Source organism: Diabrotica virgifera, chromosome 1 (genome assembly GCF_917563875.1).
Source record: "Diabrotica virgifera virgifera chromosome 1, PGI_DIABVI_V3a".
Lineage (NCBI taxonomy): Eukaryota > Metazoa > Arthropoda > Insecta > Coleoptera > Chrysomelidae > Diabrotica > Diabrotica virgifera.
Window position 1 is genome coordinate 120,264,450 of NC_065443.1, and position 27,838 is coordinate 120,292,287.

The 27,838-nt window shown below is 31.6% G+C and overlaps 2 protein-coding genes across 50 annotated transcripts in view; both read right to left on the reverse strand.

The window, feature by feature from the left end:
- The window catches only part of LOC126880092 (uncharacterized protein DDB_G0274171-like), a 75,526-nt gene extending 57,224 nt beyond the window's left edge, over positions 1-18,302 (reverse strand). Inside the window, exons 1-2 of the mRNA XM_050643772.1 lie at positions 18,204-18,302; positions 14,195-14,302 (exon numbers count right to left, since the gene is read on the reverse strand). Coding sequence (XP_050499729.1) covers positions 14,195-14,302; positions 18,204-18,267 — 172 coding nt within the window. The 5' untranslated portion in view covers positions 18,268-18,302. The remainder of the gene's footprint in view (positions 1-14,194; positions 14,303-18,203) is intronic.
- LOC114330552 (uncharacterized protein DDB_G0274171-like) overlaps positions 1-27,838 on the reverse strand; it is a 522,367-nt gene that overhangs the window by 216,879 nt on the left and 277,650 nt on the right. The gene's annotated exons all lie outside the window — the stretch shown is intronic.

Here is a 27,838-nt window from a genome sequence, read left to right on the forward strand (position 1 = left end):
TTTCTGTATTGAAAGCGGAGGTAATATCGAGAGAACCAGTGAATCGCCAGCTTTGGGTTCATCAGTTGTTTTCCCAACACGATTCAATGGAAAGCTTTCAGAGGTTTTTCGAAAAGATTCGTCTTTATAATGATACATTTTTCAGTATGTAGGTTTTTATACATGCTTCCCATTTATTTGTTTTCTCTGCAGTTTCAATTGAGGCGTTCTTTGCAAAAACCCCATATGTCACTTTTTACAACATCGGAGATATTTAAAAAAAAGTTATTTAATTGAACCCTATTAAGTTTACGGAAATTCTCAAATTAGTGATTTATTATTTTGATGATTACACACAGTTTACAATATAAATAACATTATTTTTTCCTTTTGTTTATTTATGAAGGACATTTATTCATTTGACATATGGGGTTTTTGCAGGAATTTTTCATTAATTTATAGGAAAAACGATATTTATAGTAATAAACCAAAATAAAAAAATGAACGAAAAATGGTCTTTACTTATAAAATCACACAAACACAACTATTCGAAGGAACTTTAACCTATTAAAACCTACTGACAGCCAAGCGATAAAGTTTCCCGCAAAAACACCAATAGTCATTAACTAAGGGAATTGCGCTTGACATATGGGGTTTATGCGGAATCGCCTATACTTTTGTCGCTTATATTTTGGACTACTGTAACTTTACTGGAAGTTTCTTACGCAAGGAACGTAGGTAATTACTCCTTCAATCCATAGATGGCATAAGTCCATTTTCGGAAAAAAAGGACTACTGGGTTTTTGCAAAGAACGCCTCAATTATTATTTTATCTAATCTATGTCATATATTATTCATAAGTTCTTAGTTTGTAAAAACTGTCATTATAGATAGCAGTGCGTGAAGGATAGAAAGTGTGCGTGAAGTAACAATGTATTTTAAATGGGATTTACTTTTTCGCACTGTTATAACTTTCGCGTTGTCATGGTGACAATCCTTAACTTTCGCGTTGTCATGGTGATGACAATATGAGCAATGAATTACAACAAAAGTTTTGACAGTTTTGTAGTTTGAAAGTAGTTAGAATTTTTAAATGTCAAAGTTCTAAATATTGTAGAATAGAAATGAATTCCAGTGACGAAGAGCTACAGCTTTTTTTAGTTGTTTATCGTAGATAAAATATTGTATGAAACTGTGCGTGAAGTATTTTTGCGAACTTACGCGATTTATAGCACTCGCTCCGTTGTCGCTCGTGCTCTAAAAAGCGTGAGTTCGCAAAAAACGTACTTCACGAACTGTTTCATAAATAACTATTGTTTTTGTTCATTATGTTTCCGATACCTCTCTTTTTGAATATTCAACCTATTCCTTTAATTTTTCTGTATTGTGTTAAAGCTGTCATGTTGTTTATTTAATTTTTCTACTACACATGCTTCTAATAGCCAAAATTCCTTTGCGTTGAAGTGACATAACAAGGTAGAAAAATTATTTGTGAAACTTTCAATACTTATTTAAATTCAAAAGTTATTTATAGACAAGGCGGAAACGGCGGGTTCGTTGGGAAAAATATTCCCATGAGATATTTTTGCATAATCACATTCGTGAGACATCCCAGAATAAGGTTCAAGAAGTCGCCCACGTGAAAAGTGGGCCAATTTTTTTTAACAATTTTTTTTAATCAAATTGCAAAAATCAATATTTTTGGCCCGAACTATTTTTTTAGGTTTTTTGGATCATTCTTGATAAAAAAGCTCTCTTATAATTTTTCTCTAAAGTTGATCTTTTTCGAGTTATAACCAATTTAAAATTTGAAAAACGCGAAAATGGCCATTTTTAAAACTTAATAATTCGGTTAAAAATTATTATTATGAAAGTCAGAAAGTGACTAAATCAAAGTTTAAAGTCGCCGCTACATGATTCTGAAGAAATCTGTGTCATTAATTTACTACTAAGCTGTTATTTTTAATTAAACACAATGTGCGGTTAGATCGTATTGACGCCGCTGTAAATGTGAGTGCGAGTAAGATGCACAATTGGACTGCTGGAATGGCTTCTCTCTCGCACTCAGAATTTACAGCGGCCGCACACACGTGCATGGCTCTTATTATTATTACCTAAAAATAACAGCTTAGTAATAAAATAATGACAAAAATTTCTTCAGGATCTTGTAGGAGGGGCTTTAAACTTTGATTTAGTCAGATATTGACTTTCATAATAATAACTTTTAACCGAGTTATTAAGCCTTGAAAATCGCCATTTTTCGTTTTTTTCAATTTTAAATTGCTTATAAGTCGAAAACGATCATTTTTAGAGAAAAATTATAAGAGAACTATTTTGTCCAAAATGGTCCAAAAAATTAAAGAAAAAATTGTTCGGGCCAAGAATATTGATTCTTGCAATTTGATTAAAAAAAAAATTGTTAAAAAAAAATTGGCCCACTTTTCACGTGGGCGACTTCTTGAACCTTATTCTGGGATATCTCACGAATGTGATTATGCAAAAAAATCTCATGGGAATATTTTTCCCTTCGAACCCGCCGTTTTTGCCTTGTCTATTAAGACGTATTTAAAGGATTATTCAAAACAAAAGGGCTATAGTTAAACAATGATTGGAATTCACTACCTTATTAGTAAAAGTTGGGAATTACGAGCTGATAATGTGATAAGAAAATCGCGCCAGAAGGTTACGTGAAGATTTCATACAATTTGTGATTTAATTTTCATAGATCAAGTTTTATGCGAATATTTTGACCTGTAATAAATAAATACCTGTCGGTCTTGTTAATACAAAAGTTTAAAAATAACTGTTTTTCCTTTCATGAGAAAAAAATAATTTTGGTTGTACATTAGTCTTAATTTATGTGTTTTCAATTCAATCTAATAAATAAATTATCAAATTTCTCTTTGTTTATTGCCTCGGCCGTTAATGGGTTAAGCAGACACACTGTATATTAAAATTAAACACCACGTCTAGGTATATGCAACAATGAACAATAAGAGGGAGACACGTTTATTAATATTGTTAAAAGTTTGTATGTATTTAAATAATGGTTTATGTTTAAAGACTTTTAATATATTTCTGAAACACGAAATATAAAATGAGTTAAACATTTTTATCCCGTTACTGATTCGTTAAATTGAAAAACATAACTTCAATTATTATTGTTCGTCTGCTATAACTCTTCCCATGCGTCACGATTAATTTTAAAACAAATTAAGTCAATAAAGTGAAACGTAGATGTATGTCGTATATAGTATACAGTACACAAAATGTATATAAGTACACATGGACGTCCGTTTTACTTTATGTTTTGACTTAATTTATTTGAGAATGAATCGTGACGCATGGGAAAAGTTATAGCGGACAAAAAATATAATTGTAATGACAATAATTAGTTTCCACGTTAATAAAAATAAAGAGAATAATTCAATTTTGACGTTACGAATAGTTCGTTACGAATTTGTATAGTTACGAACTGTCGCCGTTACGAAGTGTCGCTGTTACGAACTCTCGCCGTTACGAGTTGTCCGTTACCACTTGCTAGATTACGAATTGTCTCGTTACGAGATATCTGGCCACGATAAATAATATATATATTATGTCGAACCCGCTTATTGGAATAGTCTTCGTTCCAAGCAAAATTATTCCTATAACCGGGATATTCTAGTAACCGATCATTGATGGCTAGTAGAAATGTTTCGGTACCTCAAATTTTTATTCCTTAAACCGGGATATTCCTATAACCGGTATTCAAATAAGCGGGTTAGACTCTAGTAATTACCGGCGTGGTTCGCAGGAACGACAACAATTTTCAGGCCAAAGTCTTACATTTGTTCCTGGTGGGCACTTTGTTTTACCGCATATTATACGGTTACATCTTTGAACTGAAATAATATTTTATTTAGTGTGCAAGTTATTGGTATTTCACAGTAGTTATAATAGGGGAGTTCATATAGATTTTCACTTCGGAAAAAATCAAACAAGATAGAACTTTTTGTAATTTCATTAAGAAATGTTTAATAAACAACATATCAAAAAGTTCTACTCGAGAAGTGGGTGCTTCTTTTTCTATTAAACAAATGAACTACGAAATTAGATGTTTTTTTAAATAACTCCAAAAATATAAATTTTAGAAAAAAACTGACTTGACCATTGAAAAATTCAGAAAATTTTACAAAAAAATCTTATATAAAGAATTTTCTAAAATTAAATCTGTATCTTCTATAATTTTTTATTTATAATGCTAAAGTCACCCTTCTGACAAACATTGGCCCACTGTAAACTAACGTACGGCGAAGTGCACGGTTGAGTTATTTTAATGTAATTCTTTAACTAGTTAATCAAATAAAATTTTACAAATTGAGCATGAAAAAGAATAATTAAGCTATCTTATGGTTATAATAGAAAGAAATAAAATGTGTGGGCATAAGTACGATGTGGGCGGAAAATGAGCCCCACATGAATTTTGTTTAAATATGATTTAAAAATGTGTAACTAATATAATTTTTCTTATAAAACGCTTAATTTTGCACAACTTACCTTTCAAGCATCTTACTAAACGATGTTTCATTCAAGAAAAATCTCAAAAATTTAATTCAAATGATATGACGTCTCAAAAATTGCAATTTTTGAAATCTTCGTAGTTTTAAAGAATTACCACCACTTTAAGACGTTATTAAGTACTCAAGTTTGAACAGATCTATTACAGTTTCATAAGTGCGTTTTTAAAGCTTAGGATGTAGTCTTTAAAATGCTCTAAATTATTTTACTTTAGAAATGAAATAAACTATTTCTTAAGATGATGAATGAAAATTAAGAAAGATACCAAAAATGATACAAAAACCGAAAATTACCAGCTAAAAAATGTATATACAAAGTGATCAAAACTGTTTTCTGTAAAACTTACCTAAAATAAATTTATTAATAACCTTCAACAATAATAAATGTTCAACAAAAAAAATTTTTTAGCTCTTATAGAGTATGTCTGCGTAAATTGGAACCTATTGATGTTATACGAGGTATGTAAAAAAATATGAATTTCACTCAAGAGTAAAGTACCTTTACATTTCACAATATCGAAAATTTTTATAAAGGAAAGTTGTTTGGAATTATAAATTTGTTTTAGTGTTCAATTACATCCTACTAATAAAAATATTGTGAATAATAAAAGCACTTAACTCATAATTAATATTTTTTACATACCTCGTATAAAATTAAAAAAGTTTGATATCTGATGATTGTGTCTTAGATTTTAGACCAGGTAGAGCATTTTGTGAAGAATAACTTTTTTCGTAAAAGTGATAATAAAATAGTTATCATAATTGTAACAAAATGATGATGAGTATCCGTAATTTGAGAAACTTTTTTTTCGATTACAATGATGTAATTATATATTTAGACAGTTTCTAATTTCAAAGAACTTTTCATAATAGCATTTTTTGATATTCTGGAATATAAAGGTACTTTACTCTTTAACGAAATTCATATTTTTGACATTACTCGTATAAAATTGATAAAATTTGATATCTGATGGTTAAGTTTTAGATTTTTGACTATCCAGAGCATTTTATTAAGAATAATTTTTGTCGTAAAATTTATAATAAAAAATTTTCCATGTGGTTCCTAGCTACGCAGACACACTGTATTAGAGCTTCTGTATAAGAAATTTCAAATTGCAATGCCATATCCGGATTCAGCATAATCAAAAACAAAATAAAAACAGATTTGATCAAAGTAGAATGATGAAATTTACGATATTTTTAAAATTATTAATGCAAAACAATTGTTATTGTTTAAACAATTAATAAACAATTAGCAGCCAAATCTGCGAGTAGAACTTTTTACTTTAACATATATATATATATATATATAAACTAACAAAAAAAGTTTTAGAAAAATATAAGCTTGTCTGAATTTTTTCGAAACAATGCATGTTTTCGTTCTAATTGCACTCCCTTATAGTATAATACAATTGAGATGACGAATATGCATATCGCACCTTCGCTCAAACAGTGTCATGTGTCATAAGTAAAAAAGCAAAGTGTCGAGAAAACGACGTTTAACATTTTTGTGGAGAATTTTCCTGGTTCAATTCAAAAATTGTTAAAATTAGTATAATAAATATTTAAGTCAGTTACAAAGGTTTTTGAAGCTCTAAAAAATAGTGTATTAATTCTGCTAAAAATATTAAAAAACAAATATTTTTTTTTAGTTGTGACACTATACAGATAAAATAACGAAATATTTGCGAAATATTATTTATCAAAAGTGGCGCATGCAGTACAGAATATAATATTATTATATCTACAAACTTATACTTTTTAATGATGTAACCAATATTAAACAAAAAATACTGCAAAAATAAAAATAAATAAGTGATAAATGTGTGCCGTTTCTTACTAACTTACTTAGTACTAAGCCTTTCTACCTTTAGGTGTAAGGCTGGTGGAGTTGAGTTTGGCATTGTAGTGTCCGTGCTTTCCGATCTCGCGTTAGGTTTTTTGCACTTTCCAATGTCAATCCGTTCTTCTCGACTTCTTTCCTGATTTCATCTACCCACATAACTCTTGGTCTTCCCCTTTGTTTTTTCCCTGCATTCTCGTTTCGAACACTCGTTTTGTTAACATCTCGTTTGACATTCTACACACGTGTCCGAACTATTGATGGGAACAACCTACCGGTTTTAACGTAAAAACGGTTTTTTTCCTCTGCAATAATCGGTTTTTCTGGTTGTTTTTTGTCCTGGTTATTTCTTGACAAAATTTTTGTCCTGGTCTTATGTCCTGAATATCTATACTGACATGGATTCGAATGCAGTGTCGCAAACTAAAGCGCAAGGTAAATGTAACCTAGTGGGTATTGGCTATGACTGAAAAAACCGACTATTTTGGACTAACCGGTTGTAACCGCTAGGTTAAACCGTAGGTAAAAAAACCGGTATAATAGAAAACCGGTGTTTTGTCAACAACCACCATTCCTAGTCCGAACCAGCTAAGTTGTCCCTCTACTATTTTTTCATTGATTAGTTCTAGTTTTAGATTTGTCTAATTGTTTCGTTTCGTATTTTGTCTGTCCTCTTTCTGTTTGCTATTTTCCTCAGGAACCTCATTTCCATAGCATTGCCTCTAGAGTTTTGTCTCCCCGTCAATGTCCATGTCATGCTGCTATACATAATTGTTGGTCTAAATACCGATTTAACGACTGCCGTTTTTACTGTCTCCGGTATCTCTTTTTTCCCCAAAAATGTTGTTTTCGTAGTGATAAATAATATGCTTCCTGTTCGTCCCATTCTCTCTTTTATTTCCACGTCTGGTTTACCATTTGATTCGATTATTACTCCTAGATATTTAAAATATTCCAGTTGCTCTACTTGTTTCCCGTCTAATTATATTGCGTGTGTCTTCCTCGTATTTGAACTTAACATTGTTTTTGTTTTCCTTGTATTAATTTTCATATTTATGTTTGATAGTTCTTCTTCTAGGATTTCAAGATTCTTATGTAAGTCTTCTCTGTTTTCTGCTATCAATACCATGTCGTTTGAAAATACTAGCTCCGATAATTAAGTCCGTTTCATTTGCCAGTATCCTAATGTTAGTTTTCTCATTCTTCTCTTAGCTTTCTTTATCGCTTCATCCAGTACCACTTAGATTGGCAGTGGACTCAGCACGCATCCCTGTTGGGCGCCTTGACTTAAAGTGAAATCTGGATTCCTCGTTATTGATTTTTACTGTATTTGTATTATTTTTGTACATATCCTTTATTACTTCTATTATGTGTCTCTCGACTCCCCTTCCTTTTAGTGTTTTCCATACGTCTTTTCTTCTAATTCTGTCAAATGCCTTTTCCAGGTCAATGAAGCACATATGTATCTCTCTATTCTTCTAAATTACCTCTCACTTACTTGTCTTAATGCGAATATTAGGTCTTGCGTGCTTCTGTCCTTCCTGAATCCACACTGTGTGTCTTCCATAGTTGTTTATATTTGGGTTTTTATTCGTGTCTCTATTATTCTTAGGAATACCTTCCCAGGGATACTTGATATGGTGATACCTCGGTAATTATTACAATTTCTCTTGTTTCCCTTTTTGTGTATTGGTAATATAATGTCTCTCTTCCAGTGCTTTGGTAATTCTGCTCTATTTATGATATCATTCACTAGTTCTTTCATGCTATCCACTCCCTCTGTCCCCATGAATTTTATCATTTCCGGAGTGATATGATCCTTGCCTAGTGCTTTGCCCAATTTAACTCTTTCTATTGCTTTCACTAATTCCTCTCTTGTTATGGATTCCACTTGTTGTTCTTCATTCCTTTCTTGTATCTCACCTATGTTGTCCGAGTCTGCATGAGTTAACTTTTTGAAACGTTCTCTCCATCTTTCCATTATTTGTTTTTCTTCTATTAGTACGTTTCTATTCTTGCCTTTTATATTCGGCATCGTGTGCTCTTTCTTTTGTCTAAATTGTTTTAATGCGCCGTAGAAGGGTTTTTGGTTTTCCCTATAATTTTTTGTCATTTTTTGTCCAAATCTCTCCCATGACTTTTCCTTTCCTGCTTTCACCGCTATTTTAACCTCCTTCCTTTTTTCTTTATATGCCTCCTAATCTTCCGTTTGTTTTATGCTTGGGTATCTCTTCCATTTGTCTTTTTTGTTCTTTATTTTCTCTCGTATTTCTTCCGTCCACCATTCCGTTCTCCTCATGTTAGTATTTGCTATTTTTGCTTTCCCGCAAGTTTCCTCAGCTGTTTTGATTATGTCCCGTTTCTTGGGCATATAATATGCAGATTTTTTTGATTAAAGTAATCACATAATAATATACTGTCTTAACTCGACAAACGACACTTTATACACATCTTGGATGGACAAATGCTTTGCACAAGTCGATATGTGACACTGTTGATGTTCGGTGAACCGTTGAGTTTAGTTAATCATATAATGACTCTAGTGTCATTTAACGACAATATAGTGTCATCTAACGACAATATAGTGTCATCTAACGACAAATACTTGAACTATAGTCTTTTTACTACAAAAGCACGATTACGTAGGTCAAAATTTCTGACGTAAGAGCACTGTCAAAACATTAGAATGTGACTTTTCATCATGACCACGTTTATGTCATTACTTGTCAGAGATATATTTCTTTTTTTTTTTGTTTACTATAAAAATAATATCTATAATTATTACTATTTATTCTAATAATGATGTCAATTGGTTTTCATTACTTGCCGAAATATATTAATTAACAACAATATTATCATAGTGTAGATATAATCATTAAAAAAAATTATTTAATATTTTTAAAACTAAGCTGCAAACGTTAAAATTAATAAGAAAACTTTCTGATCTATAAATCTAATAATAATCTTATTTATAATAAACCTAATCTAAGAAATAATCTAAATTCTTTAACTTACTTCTCTGCAGTTAATGGTAAAAGGGAATCCCATTATTTCGTTCTTGTTCAAAATAATCTATTAAAGAAGCATTTTGATTTGGCATATTTTATGTTTCTCATTACAAACACAAACACAATATACCCCATTCCACGAGTATACGTCTGTTTTGGATTATCGCGACAACGAATATTTTACTGTGCAAAATATGAAGAACGAAAGTAAATTGCAAATTATATTGTTGTTTATTGGAGTAATTATTAGAGCAAAATACTTTCGTATGTACTTCTTATATTGCACACTAAAATATTCGTTGTCGCGATAACCCAAAACAGACGTATATTCGTGGAATACACCATAGTATAGATACACAACAATAATTACAATAGTTTTTAAATTAAGCTATATTTAATATAATATATATGTAGGTACTTATAAAAACAGTACAGTGTTTTAAAGATATATTTTGAATAAAATTGTGTTGAAATAAAAATGTAGCAACACAGAACTGTCACATCAGTAGTGTACGATTGTCTAATATATTTATAAAAAATTATTATTTTCTGGAGTATTTAACTTAAAGGATTGTTTCATAAAATTTATATTATTAATAATAAAAAATGTTTTTAGTTATTTAATTAATATAATTATAAAATTCTCAATGTAATCGCGATTAATTTTCCTAATTATAATACCATGTTGACACTTTTGCAAGATCGGCCAGTTCCGTGTGGGTGTCGTAAAGCTGTGCTAGAGAAATGTCAATTTTAAAGTTGATGTTTATTTGCGTTAATTAACATTACAAATATTTCGGCTTATTATTAATATATTTCGTCAAGAAATGAAAACCGATTGGCATCGTTAATTAGTATAAAGAGTTAGAGATATTATTTGTACAGTAAACAAAAACAAAGAAAATATCTGACATTAAACAAGTAATGACATTAACGTGGCCATGATGAAAAGTCACATTCTAATGATTTGGCAGTGCTCTAATATCAGATATTTTGACCTACGTAATCTTGCTATTGTAGTAAAAAGACTATATAAACGTAACACTGTTTGAGATAAGATTTTGTAGTTTTATTAAACTGTTAGTGGAATAAAACGGTTTTTATTTATTTTTTGAGTTGTGACACTATTTATTTGAGCGAAGGTGCGATATATCTTGGAACAATATCAACTCCGGATAAGATTATCCCTAGCAAATTAAAATCAGAATAGAAAAGGTTAGAGCGAATTTTCACAAAGTGAGAAGAATGCTCTGCACAAGAGATTTCAAGTTAGAGATAAGAATTAGGTTGGCTACGTGCTACGTTTTCTTGACTTTGTTTTATGGATTGGAGGCTTAGATCTTGAACTCGGCATTAATGAGAAAACTTGAATCATTCGAGTTGTAAGTTGATAGAAGAATTCTGGAAATGTCATGGATATTATAATACGTCACATACAAAGGGAAAGATGGTTAAAGAAATGGAAATCTTATATACAATCGAAACAAGAAATTTTACTATCTTGAATATATTACACGTAGAGCGATATACAGGGTGTCCAGAAACTCTACCGACAAATGAAGACAGGAGATTCCTCAGATAATTTTAAGACAATTTAACTCAATTCACCTAGCCCGAAAATGCTTCCTAAGGGAGCTAGAGCTATTTGAAAATGGCGTGTGGTAATTAGTTTTTCTCAAATACCTCCGGAACGCTTCTATTTAGAAAAACAATAATAATTGGTATGAGTATTTAACTTTCATATATAAATCGATTCCATCCACTGCGAATTTCTAGTACCGGTCGTAGGCGTCCGATTTGGGTAGGGCAACGGTTATTTTATCGCAAAATTTTTGTCGTTAACTTTTGAACATTTTGACTCTGTATTATTAAATTGTAAGGTATTTTAGTACTATAAGGTACTCTTACTTTAAGTCGATAGAATACAAAGTTTTCAGGTAAAATTAATTTGAAAAATTTTCGTTTCTTGAATTTCAAAAAGAATATTCAAAAAAAAACTATTTAGAAAAACGAAAACTTGTACGTTTCATTATATTGCATAGATGAATCGATTTCATTAATTGCGAATTTTTAGTATCTGTCATATGCGGTCGGTTTTGGTTAGGTCAACGGTAATTTTATCGCATAACATTTTTGTCTTAACTTTTAAGCATTTTTGAAACTAGACTATTCAATTATGGGGTATTGTAGTACTAAAAGTTACTCTTGCTTTAAGTTGGTTAAATACACCGTTTTTTTTTTATTTTTTCCAATTTTATTTTAAATTTAAGAGACGAAAAATGTTTAAATCGATTTTTCTAGGAAACGGTGTGTCCTACCGACTTAGGCAAGAGTACCTTTAAGTACTAAAATATCTCACAATTTTATAATCCAGAGTCAAAGATTCTTAAAATTTAAAGACAAAAAAGTTATGCGATAAAATAACCGTTTCCCTACCCAAAACGGACGCCTATGGCCAGTATTAGAAATTCGAAATAGATGGAATCGATTTACCTTTGGAAGATAAATATGCGAACCAATTTTTGTTTTTCTAACTACATAGACGCGTTCTGGAGGTATTTAAGAAAAACTAATTACAAAACGCCACCTTAAAAGAGCTCTAGCTCCTTCAGCAAGCTTTTTCGGACCAAATAAATTTTGTCGGTAGAGTTTCTGGACACCCTGTATAACTTGCTTTAATTGATTAAAGAGGGAATGATTCAGGGCAAAAGAAGCATAGACATGCGTAGAATATTCTTCTTCTTTGAGTGTCCCTCCTATCGGAGATTGGATATCATTAGGGCGATTCTAATTTTATTTACTGCTGTTTTGAACAATTCGTTAGTGGTACAGCCAAACCACTCTCTCAAATTTCTCATGCAGGACATTCTTCTACGGCCTGGATTTCTTCGTCCTTGGAATTTTCCTTGCATTATATTTTGTAGGAATGTGTACTTTTGTCCCCTCATCAGCTGGCCTAAGTATTCAAGTTTTCTCTTTTTTATATTCAGTAGAACTTCTGGCTCGTTATTTATTCTGCGTATTACTTCTTCATTTGTAATTTTATCCACCCAACTTATTCTTAGTATACGGCGGTAGCACCACATCTCAAAGCTTTCAAGATTTTTAATATTCCTCTGTTTAAGAGTCCATGACTCAACACCGTAGAGCAAAGTACAGAATACATAGCATTTTAACATTCTAGTTCGTAGAAGAATACTAATATCACGATTACAAAATAATTTTTTCATTTTTATAAAAGTAGACCTGGCAATTTCAATACGTCTTTTTATCTCGTGATTTTGGTCACCTGTTTCATTGATAAGGGTTCCCAAGTATTTGTATTCGTTTACTTTTTTAAGTTGGGTACCGTTTATTGTGATACTAGTGTCATTTATTGGATTCTTACTGAAGGTCATATATTTGGTTTTTTTGACGTTCATCCTTATGCCGTAGTTATTACATATCTCATTCATACTTTCAACTAGATGTTGTAGACCTTCCGCTGTTCTTGCCATTATCACAGTATCGTCAGCATATCGAATGTTATTGATAATTCTCCATTGACTATTATCCCTTCGTTTGCATATGAGAGAGCTTCTTGGCATATTTGTTCGCTGTAGATATTAAACAAGAGCGGCGACAATATACAATCCTGTCCTACCCCTCTACGTATTTCTATTTCGTCCGATGTTTGGTCTTCTATTTTTATATTAGCTCGCTGATTCCAGTACAGATTTAATATTATTTGTATGTCTCTGGTGTCAATGTTCTTACTCTCCAGGATTTCTTTGAGTTTACTGTGGCGTACTTTGTCAAAGGCCTTTTCAAAGTCTATAAAGCAGGAGTGTACCTCTTGGTTAACATCTAGGCATATCTGTGTTAGAACGTTCAAGGCAAAGAGAGCATCCCTTGTACCTAATCCTTTTCTGAATCCCATCTGTGTATCGTTAATATCGATGTCTATTTTTGATAGATTCGGTTGTGGATGACTCTAAGAAATATTTTAAGCAGGTGACTCATCAAGGAGATTGTTCGATGATCTGAACATTGCATTGTCTTAGTTTTCTTCGGTATGGTGACAAACGTAGACAGCAACCATTCTTGCAGTATTATACCAGTATTGTATATTGTATTGAATATACGCAATATTACGGTTACGGATTTAGGTATCATTCAAAAGCTTCAGCAGTTCTGTAGGGATTTCAGCAGTCCGTTTGCTTTTCCATTTTTAGCGTTTCTTATTGCGTATTCAACTTCTTCTTTCAATATGTCTGGCCCAGTTGCAATAATTATCTGAGTTAAGTTGTTTCTATCGTCTTCAAATAATTCATTCAGGTATTCTGTCCATCTTTTTATTTTATTCTCTAGATCTACAATAAGATTTCCATCTTTGTCTTTAAGTTTACCTATTTGGCATTTCTTTATGGTTCCTGTTATCTCTTTTACTTTTTTGTGCATATTGAACGCATCGTACTTTTTCTCATAGGTTTCCATTTCTTCACACTGTTCTTTAATCCACGCCTCTTTGGCTTCTTTTATTCTCTTATATAGAATATAAGATCTTACGTAGAATATTATAGCCACGCAACCTGAGAGAATGTACATGAAATGATCAAAATTTAACCATTTATCATCATTTGATCATTTAATGAAATTTTTAGAGCAGCCGTCTCTAAATTCCGAAGAGCTATGATGATTGCCGACCTCCGTTCGGAGATTGAACTTGAAGAAACAGAAGATGGTGTACAATTATGTAATTGTGTGGGGTGATATGGAACGGGGACAAGTGTTAACGTGGCAATAGTTTGGTTAAATTAACTTACGTTCGCAATTGGGACAACAAGCAGTATCTTTAGGTCCAGGATACTTCAATATATATCCAGGAGGGCAGATTGGTATATCACATGCTATACCTTTACATTGTGGTTTATCTGAAAAAAAATATTCAGATAAATATATAATACATTAAAATTGGAAAAATATACTTTCAAATCTATAAATAATAAAATATCAAAATCTTCTATTAACTTTACAAAATTGGTCAAAGTAAAACGTTCACATAAAAAATGAGGCAAACCAAAACATTAACAAATTATATCTACACAAAAAATTGGAATTGTGACATTATGTCTATAGTCCTGGATCCCGCGTACCGAAAAGAAATTGATTAATAGCAAGCTGAAAATTTGTTAATAGCTTAACGGTGTTTAGTCGGACAAACTTTGAGGTACGGGAACACTGGAACAGGGAAAGTTTTAATTGTAGAACAGTTTAAAAATTTGGAACGTCAGATTACGAAAACCTCCCGTGTATTTTGTCGGACAGAACATAAAATTGATTTGTTACCCTTTCATTAAATTCTCATGCAAAAATCAGACTGCTATTACTAACCCACATGATTCCTGTCATTTGACATGTTCTTCGTGCTACACTCATTAAAATGCCCAGTTGGTGATAAGCACCAGTCTGATTTTTGCATGAGAGTTTAATGAAATGGTAACAAATCAATTGGACGTTCTGTCCGACAAAATACATGGAACGTTTTCATAGTCTAAGGTTCTAAATTTTTAACCTGTTCCATAATTAAAGCTTCCCTGTTCCAGTGTTCCCATACATCAAAGTTTGTCCGACTAGACACCGTTAAGCTATTATGAAATTTTCAGCTTGCTATTAATCAACTTTTTTTGGTACGCGGGATCCAGGTCTAATGGAAGAGAGGAGAAAAATGCAAAGTAATAGAAGTAAAGAACACCATGAACTTAGAGAGATAAGTAAAAAAATAAAAAATCTATTAGGACAGACAACCGAAAATATAAAAACTAATAAATTCAGCAAACAATTGAAGAAAACAAGAGCCTCAAAGTTCTAAAAAGACAATTAATAAAAATGGCAAAAAATAAATAACGAATTTAAGGGATAGAGATTAAATTAGGTAATTTTGCTTTTTAAAATGAATACAATCACAGAAAACACAAGAAAACACCAAAAATACTGCCAAATAAGCAAATGTATCAAATATAACAATTCAATATTTTTGTTTCTATGGTTAGTTCAGAAAGCCACTGCGCATCCGCTAGGAAAAATATTCTGATCCGGATTTTTTGCCCAATCTTACTCAAAAATAACCCCTTTTAACAAATTTGCATGTTGCCAGGTTCAAAAGTGAATCAAAAATTATTTAAACGTTTTTTTTTGTTTTTTGCTAAAATTATTATTTTTTTTAGGTTTTTTGGATTATTCCAAAAAGAAAAGGTCTGTAGTGACTTGTCTCTAGAGTTGAAAGTTTTTGACATACAAGCGATTAAAAATTTAAAAGTTGCGAATTTGGCCATTTTTAACCTTCAGAAACTAAGTGAAAAAATTAAAATTTCAATATTGACAAGATAGGGTTATATTCTTTAAACATCGACTGTTGAAATCCAGTCGTGTGCCAAATAGATGTAGTCGGCAAACATTTGAAGTTTAAAAAAAATTTTAAAATATTTTTTGACCCATTTTTGACTCTGGCAACATTCCAATTTTCTTAATAGGGAACATTTTCAAGAAAGATGGTGAAAAAAAATTGATTCAGAATATTTTTCCGCACATATATTTACGCATATTACATATACATGCAACAGTTGAAAATAGTGTCCCGCCCGCTTGATTAGCATTTAAAAACCAAAGGGGTTTTCGATACTGTATTGCAAAAGACTCTTCGGGATTTCATCAATCGATATTTAAAGAATATCTACCTTCCTTTGCAACATTGAAATTTTCAGTTTTTCACTTAGTTTATCAGAGTTAAAAATGGCTGATTTCGAAATTTTTAAATTTTTAATCGCTTATATATGTCAAAAACTATCAACTTTAGAGAAAAGTTACTACATACATTTTCTATTTGGAATGATCCAAAAAACCTAAAAAAAACTTTGTTCGATGTAAAAAAAAATAATTTTAGGAAAAAACAAAAAAAACGTTTAAAAAATTTTTGACCCACTTTTGGACCTGGCAACATGCAAATTTGTTAAGAGGGAACCTTTTTGAGTTAGATTGTGCAAAAAAATCCGAATCAGAATATTTTTCCTAGCGGATGCGCAGTGGCTTTCTGGACTAGGTGAGAAAACCTGTATTTGGTGATATCACGAATATTTGAGTCAAAATAATAATTATGTATGTCTATTTGAATATTTTAACATGATGTTTATTTTAATATAATTTAAATGTTCGATTTTCGGAAAAATAGTATTGAGTACCTGGTAGAAAAAGCCACATTCCCGGACTCTGTATTGTTTTGTCTCGGCTTGCGCCTCGACGGCAATCTTTACATCGTTCGGGAATGTTAAGCTTTTCATACTAGGTACACAATGTAGTATTAATGAATACTCGGCCAGATGGCTTAGGGGGCAGAGGCGCTCGATCGACAAATCTAGCGGATTTACTGTCAACGTTCGATCCCCGGCCCGGTCGCGATTTTACAAAACATACCCGCTCTCAGCACAAGCTCTGGCTCCTACGCATTTGCCATCCAGAACTGTAAGAATCCTACCCGCACCTACACCTATACATCTTATAAATATACCCGATTCTAGCACAATTGGTGCCATTTGAACCTTTTAACAAACTATTATGCAGTAATCCTGAGTGTGGTCATTAGTTTGTTGGTGGTCATCGTTTTACCTAAATACGTACGAAAAATGTCTTTCGATGTTCTTTTAAATAAGATATTTAAAATTAAAAATTACACTCAATTTTCCCTTTTTTTACCCCTGTAACATGTTAAAATAAACATTATAGAAGTGTTCAGGGACTTTCAGCCCTTGGTATATTCGGTTCGCTAAACTCAGACACAACTGGCTAGTGATTTTAGTAAGTAATTTTGCCAATTTGTTAAAATTGACAAAAAAATATTACTAAATAGTTAATAATTACTAAATAGTTGGTAATTTTGTCAATTTTGGCAAAATTGGCGAACAACAACAAAAATTACCTACTAAAATCACTAGCCAGTTGTGTCTGAGTTTAGTGAACCGACTATAATAATGTAACCTTTCATTCTGCGTTTAAATTTTTCAAAAATACTAATTAGTTTTCTCAGGATTCGAAAAAAACGAATACATTTAAAGAGCATTGCAAGCAAATTTTGCGCCTACAACCCACTAAAATTATTGTTTATCTGTAAGTTTTATTGCATGTTTTATTGCAGGTTAAAGAATAAAACATTTATTAAACCATAAAACTTCATTATTATTCCCTCCAAGAATTCCTCTTTGGATAAATTTAGTAAAATGTGTTGATATCGGTTAGGAATACTTACAGTTCTGAATGACGTACTCGTAGTAGGCGGAGCTTGTGCTGAGAGCGGGTATGTTTTGTAAAATCGCGGCCCGGTCATTGAAAAAAAAGGCCAACGTCGTAGTTTAAATTCTACAGAATCTACGGCTTTGTCTGGAATAAGCTAGTGTATGATCGGTCCATGGAGGAACGGTATGGCAAGGGATAAGAGCTTGCGTCTTGGTGATACAACTCCATAGATCCCTACCGGAAGGGCGTTGGCGCCTAATAACGGTGTATATTATATACAGTCGGAAAAATAATGAAAGAATACCCATGAACGATCACATCAATCACTTATTTTGTATTTGCTGTCTTTTTCTATAACAAACATTTGTTATTTATAGAAAAAGACAGCCAATACAAAATAAGTGATTGATGTGATCTTTCATGGGTATTCTTTCATTTTTCCGACTGTATATGTTTAATTAATAAAGTTTTATGTGTTTAAGTTTATGAGTTTGAATAATAGTAATATTGAATATTCTAATATTTTTGATAAAGTACAAAGAGACCTACCAGGATTACCTAACACTTCCGAAGAGCAGTAAAGTACTAAGGCACAAAGTACTACAAACTTCATTGTGAATTTATATGTTAAAACAAGAACTGATGGTGCAAAAGTTAAAACTGATTTGAGGGAAAAAATTCATTGCGTGCTTTTATAGTTGGTGAATACAACGCCAATTAAACTAATAAACACTGATAGCAAATAAAATTAATTAGCGATTATGAACCACCATGAACCACTATGAATAATATTAATTAGCCAACATAAACTAAAAAAAAAAGAATAATTGGCGTTTATATTATTCAGCCAGAATATATTATTTTTATCTATGTTAAATATTCCGATGTATCCTAAAAATATCCTGGACGACTGACACCACCAACGTATAGGTATTGCGCCGAATGGGAAAACAAAAAGAAATCTGAGAAAACGACAATAAATATCGTTACCATACCACCAGATTAACAACAGGTGGAATACTTTCTTTGGTTACACCTCCTGAGATTTTCAAAATTTATAAATCATACAGGATGCCGACGAAATTAAGATGAGAGAATATTAAATAATTCACAAATCTGCTCAGCGTGGTAAAAGTTGCAACAAGAAAGATTCCTTAATACTACTACAAAAGAGTAAATGAATTAAAAATGTATAAACATTTTAAATATCTTTACAACACGAAAATGCAGCAGCTGCAGCAGAAATTGAAAATATTTATACATTTTTAATTCATTTACTCTTTTGCAGGGGTATTAAGGAATCTTTCTTGTTGGAACTTATACCACGCTGAGCAGATGAGTTGCGAATTATTTAAAATTATCTCATCTTAATTTCCTCGGCATCTTGTTTGATTTATAAATTTTGAAAATCTCAGGAGGTGTAACCAAAGAAAGTATTCCACCTGTTGTCAATCTGGTGGTATGGGAACGATATTTGTTGCCGTTTTCTGTGCTACTTCGATTGATAACTTACTTTGTTTTTTGATAGATGGCTCTAGTTCAACCGTGACATTTCTTTCTTTGCAATACGGAAAGGCCCAAAGTGTAATGCCTGAGGAAATCGGAGAGAAGAGGATATGGGACTACTGATGAGGGGGAAAAGACCTCCGAAACCTGTATAGACTCTTCCTGCACTCTCCGAATTAACTAGAGCATTGTGCAGCTGTTCATTTTCGTGTTGCAAAGAAATTGAAAATATTTATACATTTTTAAAAAGAAATCTCTTTCACAATTAAGAACCGGAAACTTTAATACCTCGGTCATATTATGAGACATGATAAATATCCTATACTCCAACTGATAGTACAGAGTAAAATAGAGAGCAAACACGGACCCGAAAAAAGCAAAAAAGAAAAAAAAAAGACTCCCATAGCTTCAATACTTAGCCAATGGTTTTGAGTAACATCGATCGAGTTATTCAGAAAATCTGCAAACAAAATTAAAGTTGCTATAATGATAGCCAACGTTCGCAACGGACAGTGCACATGAAAAATAAGAATGTTAAATACTGGAAAAAGTTATTAATATTTTGTCAACTTGGTCGATCAATATCAATTAATACTGATATTCTTCTTCTTAAGGTGCCGAGACCGCTTGTCGATCGTTGGCTCTCATGTTGCGCAGCATATTAACAATCATTGTCTTATTTACAGCCGCACGAAATAGTTCAGTGCTAGTTTTCCCAAACCATTGGCGTAGGTTTTTAAGCCAAGAAGTTGTACGGCGGCCCACACTTCTTTTTCCCATTATTTTACCTTGCATGACAAGGTGAAGTATGTCATATTTTTCTGGGTGACGCATTATATGACCAAATTATTCCAATTTGCGCCTTTTAACCGTGTTCACTACTTCGCAACTTTTATTCAAACGTTGCAAAACCCTTTCGTTTGTGACTCTTTCTACCCAACTGATCTTCAGAATACGGCGGTAGACCCACATTTCAAATGCTTCTAGGTTTTTTAAAAGCGATTCTGTCAGTGTCCATGCTTCAACCCCGTAAAGTAGTACTGGGAATATATAACATAAATTTAGATCATGACTGCACAGCATTTTCTTAAATTTCATAAGACTTCTTGCTTTGGCAATTCTACTTTTTATTTCTGTACTAGGGTTCCAGCTTTCATTAATATGAGTACCCAGATATACAAGATTACTTACTCGTTCAATTGAGTCATTACCGATTGTTACGTTATAGTTATTATTATTTACGGCTGCCTGTTTACTAATATCCATAAACTTTGTTTTTCTTGCGTTGAGTTTGAGTCCATATATCGCGCAGAATGCCACCATTCGATTCAATAACGCTTGAAGATGTTCAATTGATCCAGTCAGCAACAAGGTGTCATCTGCGTATCCGATATTGTTCATAAGCATACCACTAATGAGTATTTCCTCTTTTGCGTTTTCCAAGACTTCATTTAAGATTGTTTCAGCGTAAAGATTAAACAACATTGGTGACAATATACAGCCTTGTCGAACTCCGCGCTTGATTTTTACTTCTTCAGAGCACTGACTCGCAACTCTAATACATGCAGCCTGGCCCCAATACAAATTTGCTGCCCCAATACTGACATACACTCAGCCAATATTATATGGAATCATCTGATATTTTTTATTATTTTAAGCGAATTAATGCTAAATTAAATTTTCTTTCATCGCATCTCTCATGAGCTTCACTAGAGGTTATACGCCAGTCAATGGGAGCAAGAATAGGATATTACCTCCGAATTCTATCCTACTGCATGGATTTTAGTGAAATTTTGGGTCTAGCCTCTACTTATCTCCTAATTTAAAGTGTACCCTATGCCGATGTGTGCTTTTATCTTGGGGGTGGTTCCCACCCCTTCCTAGGGGTAAAAATTTTTTGGTTAAAATTATCACAGAATTCGCTAGAGAACCTAATTCTAAGCAAAAGCTGCTCCATAATTTTTTTTTGAAAACTCAATACTTTTTGAGTTATTCGTGGTTGAAAATTGGACATTTTCAGTAGTAATTGCACAAGAGCTCTAAAATTATTGAATTTTTCCCGAGTGACACTTTGACAGTTTTAATTTCATGAGCCGAAGGCGAATGAAATTATGTCAAAGTGTCACGAGGGCAAAAGTTGTATATTAATTTTAGAGGTCGAGTGCAATTTGTTGCGATTATTTCATGAATAAAAATGTACAAAACCAAAATTTTATTGTAATTTATTTATGTAAGTACAAATTATTACAATTAAACACACAGTTGTTATAAATATTTTACGGTTGAAAGTCATCACTTTTATAATTTTTAAAACATTAATTGTCATGAATGTCACTGAATGTACTTTTTCATAGCAACGAAGGGCATCTGACGTAATATACTTGACGACGGGAAATTATCAAAAATTATCAGTCTAATTTAGATTTCTGTAGCTTTCTATTGGTCAGAATCTCCTATGAATGAAATAATCATTGAAACATAATACCTTTTCGAAGGGTTCTTTGCGAAAACCTTAAAAACTATGCATCCAACTAAAAAAATTATATTCAACAGTTTTGTAAGTTATAAAAAACAAAGAGACACTTGCTTAATAACTTTTCTAGTTATAATACAAAAAGAGAATAGGTGAAAATAGTTTGTTTTTTGGTACATTCTCAAATTGGTGTATTCAACTTGAAATAACAGAGAAACGGTCCAATACCTTTTATAGTACTTGAAAAGACTTTTAAAGTAAGCAATATTAAAGGTCCATTAAATTAAAACTAAGCGAGGTATGCTGCAAACAAAATTGATAACTAATGTGTTTTAAGAAAAAATGAGAAGTAATTTTAACCCCCATCCATCAAGATTTAAATGCAGCGTTTTTCTTCTACAATACCTTTAACTATAGTGTTATTTCTTTAAAATAAATGGTTTTTGAAAAAAAAAAGATCAAATCAAATTATAGAGAGCATTTTTAAATGTTCTTAAAAATCTTCCTTTTACTCCATGTAACTTGAAAATGATAAGAGATGCAGTAATGACAAATAAAATGGAAATTTTTATCTAAAAAACCCTATATTTTTGTGTGGTATCTTTTTTCGTATCTCTTATCATTTTCGAGTAACATGGAGAAAAATGAAGATTTTTAAGAGAATTTAAAAATGCGCTATATAATTTGATCTTATTTTTTTCAAAAACTATTCATTTTAAACCAGACCAACTTTTTAAACATATAAATAACACTATAAAAAAAGTATTGTAGAAGGAAACAATGTGTTTAAAATCTAATGGATGAGGGGTTAAATATACTTCTCATTTCTTCTTAAAATACATTAGTCATAAATTTTTTGCAGAATATCTCGCTTAGTTTGAATGCAATCGATATTTAATATTGCTCATTTTAAAGGTCATTTCAAGCACTATAAAGGTTGTATGTATGTATCATTATACACCTAAAATCGACCTTTTCTCTGTTATTTTAAGTTGAATACACCTATTTGAGCATACAGCAAAAAAACAAACTCTTTTTACCTACCATATCCCTCTTTCTATTTTAATTAGAAGATTTATGAAGGAACGAATCTCTTTGTTTTTTTTTATAACCTACAGAAATATTTTATATTTTTTTTTGTTAGATGCATAGTTTTTAAGATATTCACAAAAATCCGTCCGAAAAGATGTCATTTTTTAATGAAATTGGCCAATTTTCAACCACGAATAACTCAAAAAGTATTGAGTTTTCAAAAAATAATTATAGAGAACAGATTTTGCTTAAAATTACGAGTAGGTTCTCTAGCATCTTCCATGGCTATTTTAACCAAAACATTTTTTACTTCCGAGAAGGGGTGGGAACCACCTTCAAGATAAAAGTGCACATCGGTATAGGGTAAACTTTGTTTCATGAGCTATTCCCTACTTACTGTGAAAATATCGAGTAAATCGATGTAGTAGGATGGAATTCGGAGCCAAATACCCTCATTGCCTGCCCTATTATAGAACCAAATCAACATACCTGCGAGCTATAAAAATTGGTTGGATGAAAATTAAAGGATTTCTTTACTGATCATAATTCCTCCCCAGAACATGACCCTTCTTCTTTTATATTTAAGAACAAATCTGTCAGTTTCCGTTCTTGCTAGTCTTCCTCACCCTCTAAGTACCTACACGAATTCGTTAATCATTTGATTTTACACATTCTACTTTCGTTTGAAAATAGCACACTTTTCCAATTTCCAATATTCCAGTTTTGGCGAGACACCATTATTTATGTGATCAATATTATGTGGTCGGGTTAACTGAGAATCCCGTAACTTCCTCCTGCTGTATAGTCCTTGGGCACGGCAACTTTCCTTATTATCGTTTCAACTAAAATATTTATAAATAGTTGAAAGACTGATAAGTTTGTACACACTTGAATGAATAAGGGAAAATGAAAATGTAGTATGTCAAAGTGTGTAAATAATTTTATTTCCTTAGCTGAGCGCTTTCGACATAAACGTCATCATCGGAGCTAATGGTCAAATACTAAAAAAGTACCGCTACATAGAGGTGTAAAAAAGTGCATCTTAGGAATGTACATTTGATTTTTAAATTTTGAATGCTAACTTAGTCCTCCGTACAACAGCAAACAGCAAGAAAACAGAAAGAAACGGCCACATACACGTTGCACAAAAACATATAAACTTTTTTCATGGTCCGGGTGTCGATATCACCCGTCCATCCTTGGCCTAGTAACAATGACGTATTGGACGTATGATTCTTAGGTCAGTCAGCTGTTGTTACTAGGCCAAGGATGGACGGGTGATATCGACACCCGGACCATGAAAAAAGTTTATATGTTTTTGTGCAACGTGTATGTGGCCGTTTCTTTCTGTTTTCTTGCTGTTTGCTGTTGTACGGAGGACTAAGTTAGCATTCAAAATTTAAAAATCAAATGTACATTCCTAAGATGCACTTTTTTACACCTCTATGTAGCGGTACTTTTTTAGTATTTGACCATTAGCTCCGATGATGACGTTTATGTCGAAAGCGCTCAGCTAAGGAAATAAAATTATTTACACACTTTGACATACTACATTTTCATTTTCCCTTAAAATATTTATAGCTATATGTTCCAAATGCTGCAGGTTTCAAATACATGGTGATTCCACATAAGTTTGGTTGAGTGTATATTATTGAAGTAAGGTTGGGGATAAAGTAGGATAATATTCAAACTGATACCTAGAAATAAATTCATATTTCGTTTTTAAAACTATTAGGCAATATTTTTTAATATTTTTTGTCATATATATAATTGTCAAAAATGAATTTTTTTAAATGTCACTTATAAGTGTTAAATTTGTAAAAATAATTGTAAAAATAGATAAAGCACATTAAAAATAATGATCATTATCATAGAAAACGAAGTCCCACCAGAGGAGTCCCATAGGAAACGTTTTGAATCATTTCTTGAATTTTATGAGAAAGCGTAAGTCCGAAAAACAACCTGTAATAATAACTGAATTAGTGAGAAGAGGAGTCCAAATTTCGAGACAGATGAACGAAAAAAACTTTATTTGATTCCTTTTTGTAAATTTTAAAATTAATTAGTGTTGTTTAAGACAATCAAAATTGAACCCTCACGCACAAGTTGTACGTACAACTTCAGTGAGGAACTGAGTTTATTATATGTATAATTTATTTGCTACGAATAAACTCCAATAGAATAATATAATATATGGTCCAAATTTAAAAAAAAAACGATATATTCACAAACAATATATTAGACAAAATAGCGATATTATTAAAAATAATTAATTGAAAGAATGGTATACCAAATTCCAAGACACCACGTAAACACGTCATCTTCTGAACATAGATAATTAAATCTCGGAGATAAAAATGTTACCAAATGAATAAAACAGTCAAGTTAGCGTCTCTTCAACATCTGTATATATTATACACTGCTAGTCAAAAGTCTGCCGTATCTTTTGAACTGTTATATACTATTTGGGGGGAGGAAATAAACGGACGTATGATTCTTAACTAGTCATGACAGGTGACGTAATAGTGACAGATGACTTTACAGCGCCACTTTGACAGATAATTTTAAATGGAACATTTTGGCAAGTGATACCTCGTTTGAAAGGTATTGAAATTACCTATTCATTCATACTAATTTTGTTTGAGTTTAAGCTTTTGATGAATAAATGAAATAAATATAAAATTGTAGTTTACTCAATAAAAATTCAAACAGCTGCCTAAACCTCAAAAGGTTCACGTTGACGTAAAATCTACTAGAGTAGATTAAACGTCAACTCTTTTGACAAAAAAACCAAAGACGGACATTTTAGTTTGTTTTTAATTAAATGCGAAACTACAATGTTATATTTATTTAATTTATTCACCAAAATCAAAATCAACTTAAACCCAAAAAAATTAGTATGACTGAATAGGTATTTTGAATAACTTTTAAACGAGGTCTCAGTTGCCATAATGATCCATTTAATATTATCGGTCAATGTGGCTCTCTAAAGTCATCTGTCACTATTATGTCACCTTTTATGACTAGTAGCCTACGTCCGTTTATTTCTTCCCTCCAAATTTCACTATTTTTTTTTCTTTTTGGCTTGGACTATGGTCATTCAGCCAGTCTCAATCAAAAGTAAATGTATTAAAGATATTGCCAATTAGTGAAACTTGGTTATTATAATATTATTACAATTTTTTACTTCTTATTTACCTACTCATTACAGCTAATGTACATACTATGTTAATAAATATAAATATATTATATTACTTAATGTTTATCAAGAACACATAGTGTATACATTTTACAAATAAAAATATTAATCTTAATATTAAAATAAATGCATTCTTTTTTGTATTTTATTTTAGTTTTTTTTTTGTTTTTTGTCTTGTTTTTTTTTGTCACTTCGATAGGATGTCAACCCGGTTCATCCCCGCGGAGGTTTAAATCCTCTTAGTGATTTTTTCTTTAATATTTTTTTTTTAATTATTAATTTTTTTATTTATTTTTTTTTGTTTCATGTTTTTATTTATTTTTTTTTAATTTTTTTTTAATTTTTTTTTATTTTTTTTTCTTTTTATTTTTTTTTTATTTTTTTAAACATATTTTACAAATACTTATAACTAATTACAATAATATTTTACTATCCGACAAGAAAGATACCAAACAGTCAAAAATTTTCTTTTTATTCAGTGACAGAATAAAGAGAATATTTACAGGGAGTGGGATGTTCTGGTCTATAATTCTTTTAATTAGGTGATTGGTTAGGTGTCTATGCTTTTTGCATTCAAAAAATATGTGGTTCAAGTCACTTTTAACCTCACATTTTTGACAAATATTCGAATCTAATATGTTTATTTTAAATAAATGTACAGGATAACATGCATGTCCAAATCTAATTCTACTGATGGTGGATATGTATTTGCGAGGGAGGGTGAAATTCTTATACCAAGGTTTTTCTGGAATAATCGGTTGTATCAAACTGTATTGTGTTGTTGAAATGTTACAGTACCTTTCCCAGTGTGTTTTCCAGCTCTTCATCTGTTCAGTTCTTAGACAAGCAAAAGCATCTAGAACGCAGGGCTGATATTTGAGGCTTTGATCCACATAAGTTTTATTTTTGGGGTGTGTTTATTAATTTCAAATAAGTTTTTTTTTATTAAAAAAATGTATGGATTAGAAGTACTACAAGGTAGGTGAGGTGTTTGAATAGCAGTAAGCACAGATAATGAATCAGATAAAATTACTGCGGAATTATAGGATGCCAACTTGAAATAAATTAAAGCCTCATATACCGCCGCAGCCTCGGCAGTAAAAATGGAGAAATTTGAGGGCAGTTTAAACATTTTTTCTATAAATTTATCTGGAATATAAAAGGCACAACCAGTACCATTTGAACTTTTGGATGCATCTGTATAAATACAAACAGATTTTGACCAATTTGTAAGGTAGTTGTTTAAAACAATACTGTTTAATAAAAAGTGCTCATGATAACTGGGTTGTATAATATCTACTTGATTTAGTAACTCAAAGAAATCTTCGAAATCTACCACTTTATTTGCAACTGCAAGTTCAGTATTATTATCCGCAGTGTTTCGAAATGCGTCACATAACGGTGGCGAGTTTTTGTGAGCCCAATATTTATTTGTTAAATCAAAATAATTTAAAGTACTAATTTCTTTATATAAACAAGTGTTGTAACATCGGATCTTTAGAAGAAATTTTTGACTGAGATATTCCCTTCTGAATTTAGTCGGCGGTTCCATTGTTTCCACATAGAGTGGTTCAATAGGGGTAGATCTCATAGCACCTATGCAACACCGCAATACTGTGTTTAGAAAAACATCTATGCGACCTAAAATATTTTTACTAGCCGATCCATACAGTACTGAGCCATAATCTATAATAGATCTGATATATGAACGATAAAATAAAAGACATGTTTCAACATCTGCACCCCACCAAGTTTTTGCAATTGATTTAAGAAAATTTAGTGCTTTACTGCATCTATCAAGCATAAAATCAACGTGCAGTTTCCAGGTCAATTTGGTATCCAGAATCATACCCAGATATTTTACTGATTTACAAACAGGAAAGTAATCATCATTTAATTGTATTTGTTCTCTTTGAGGTACATTGTGTCTAGTGAATATACAAATGTTAGACTTGTTGTTTGCTAACTCAAAAC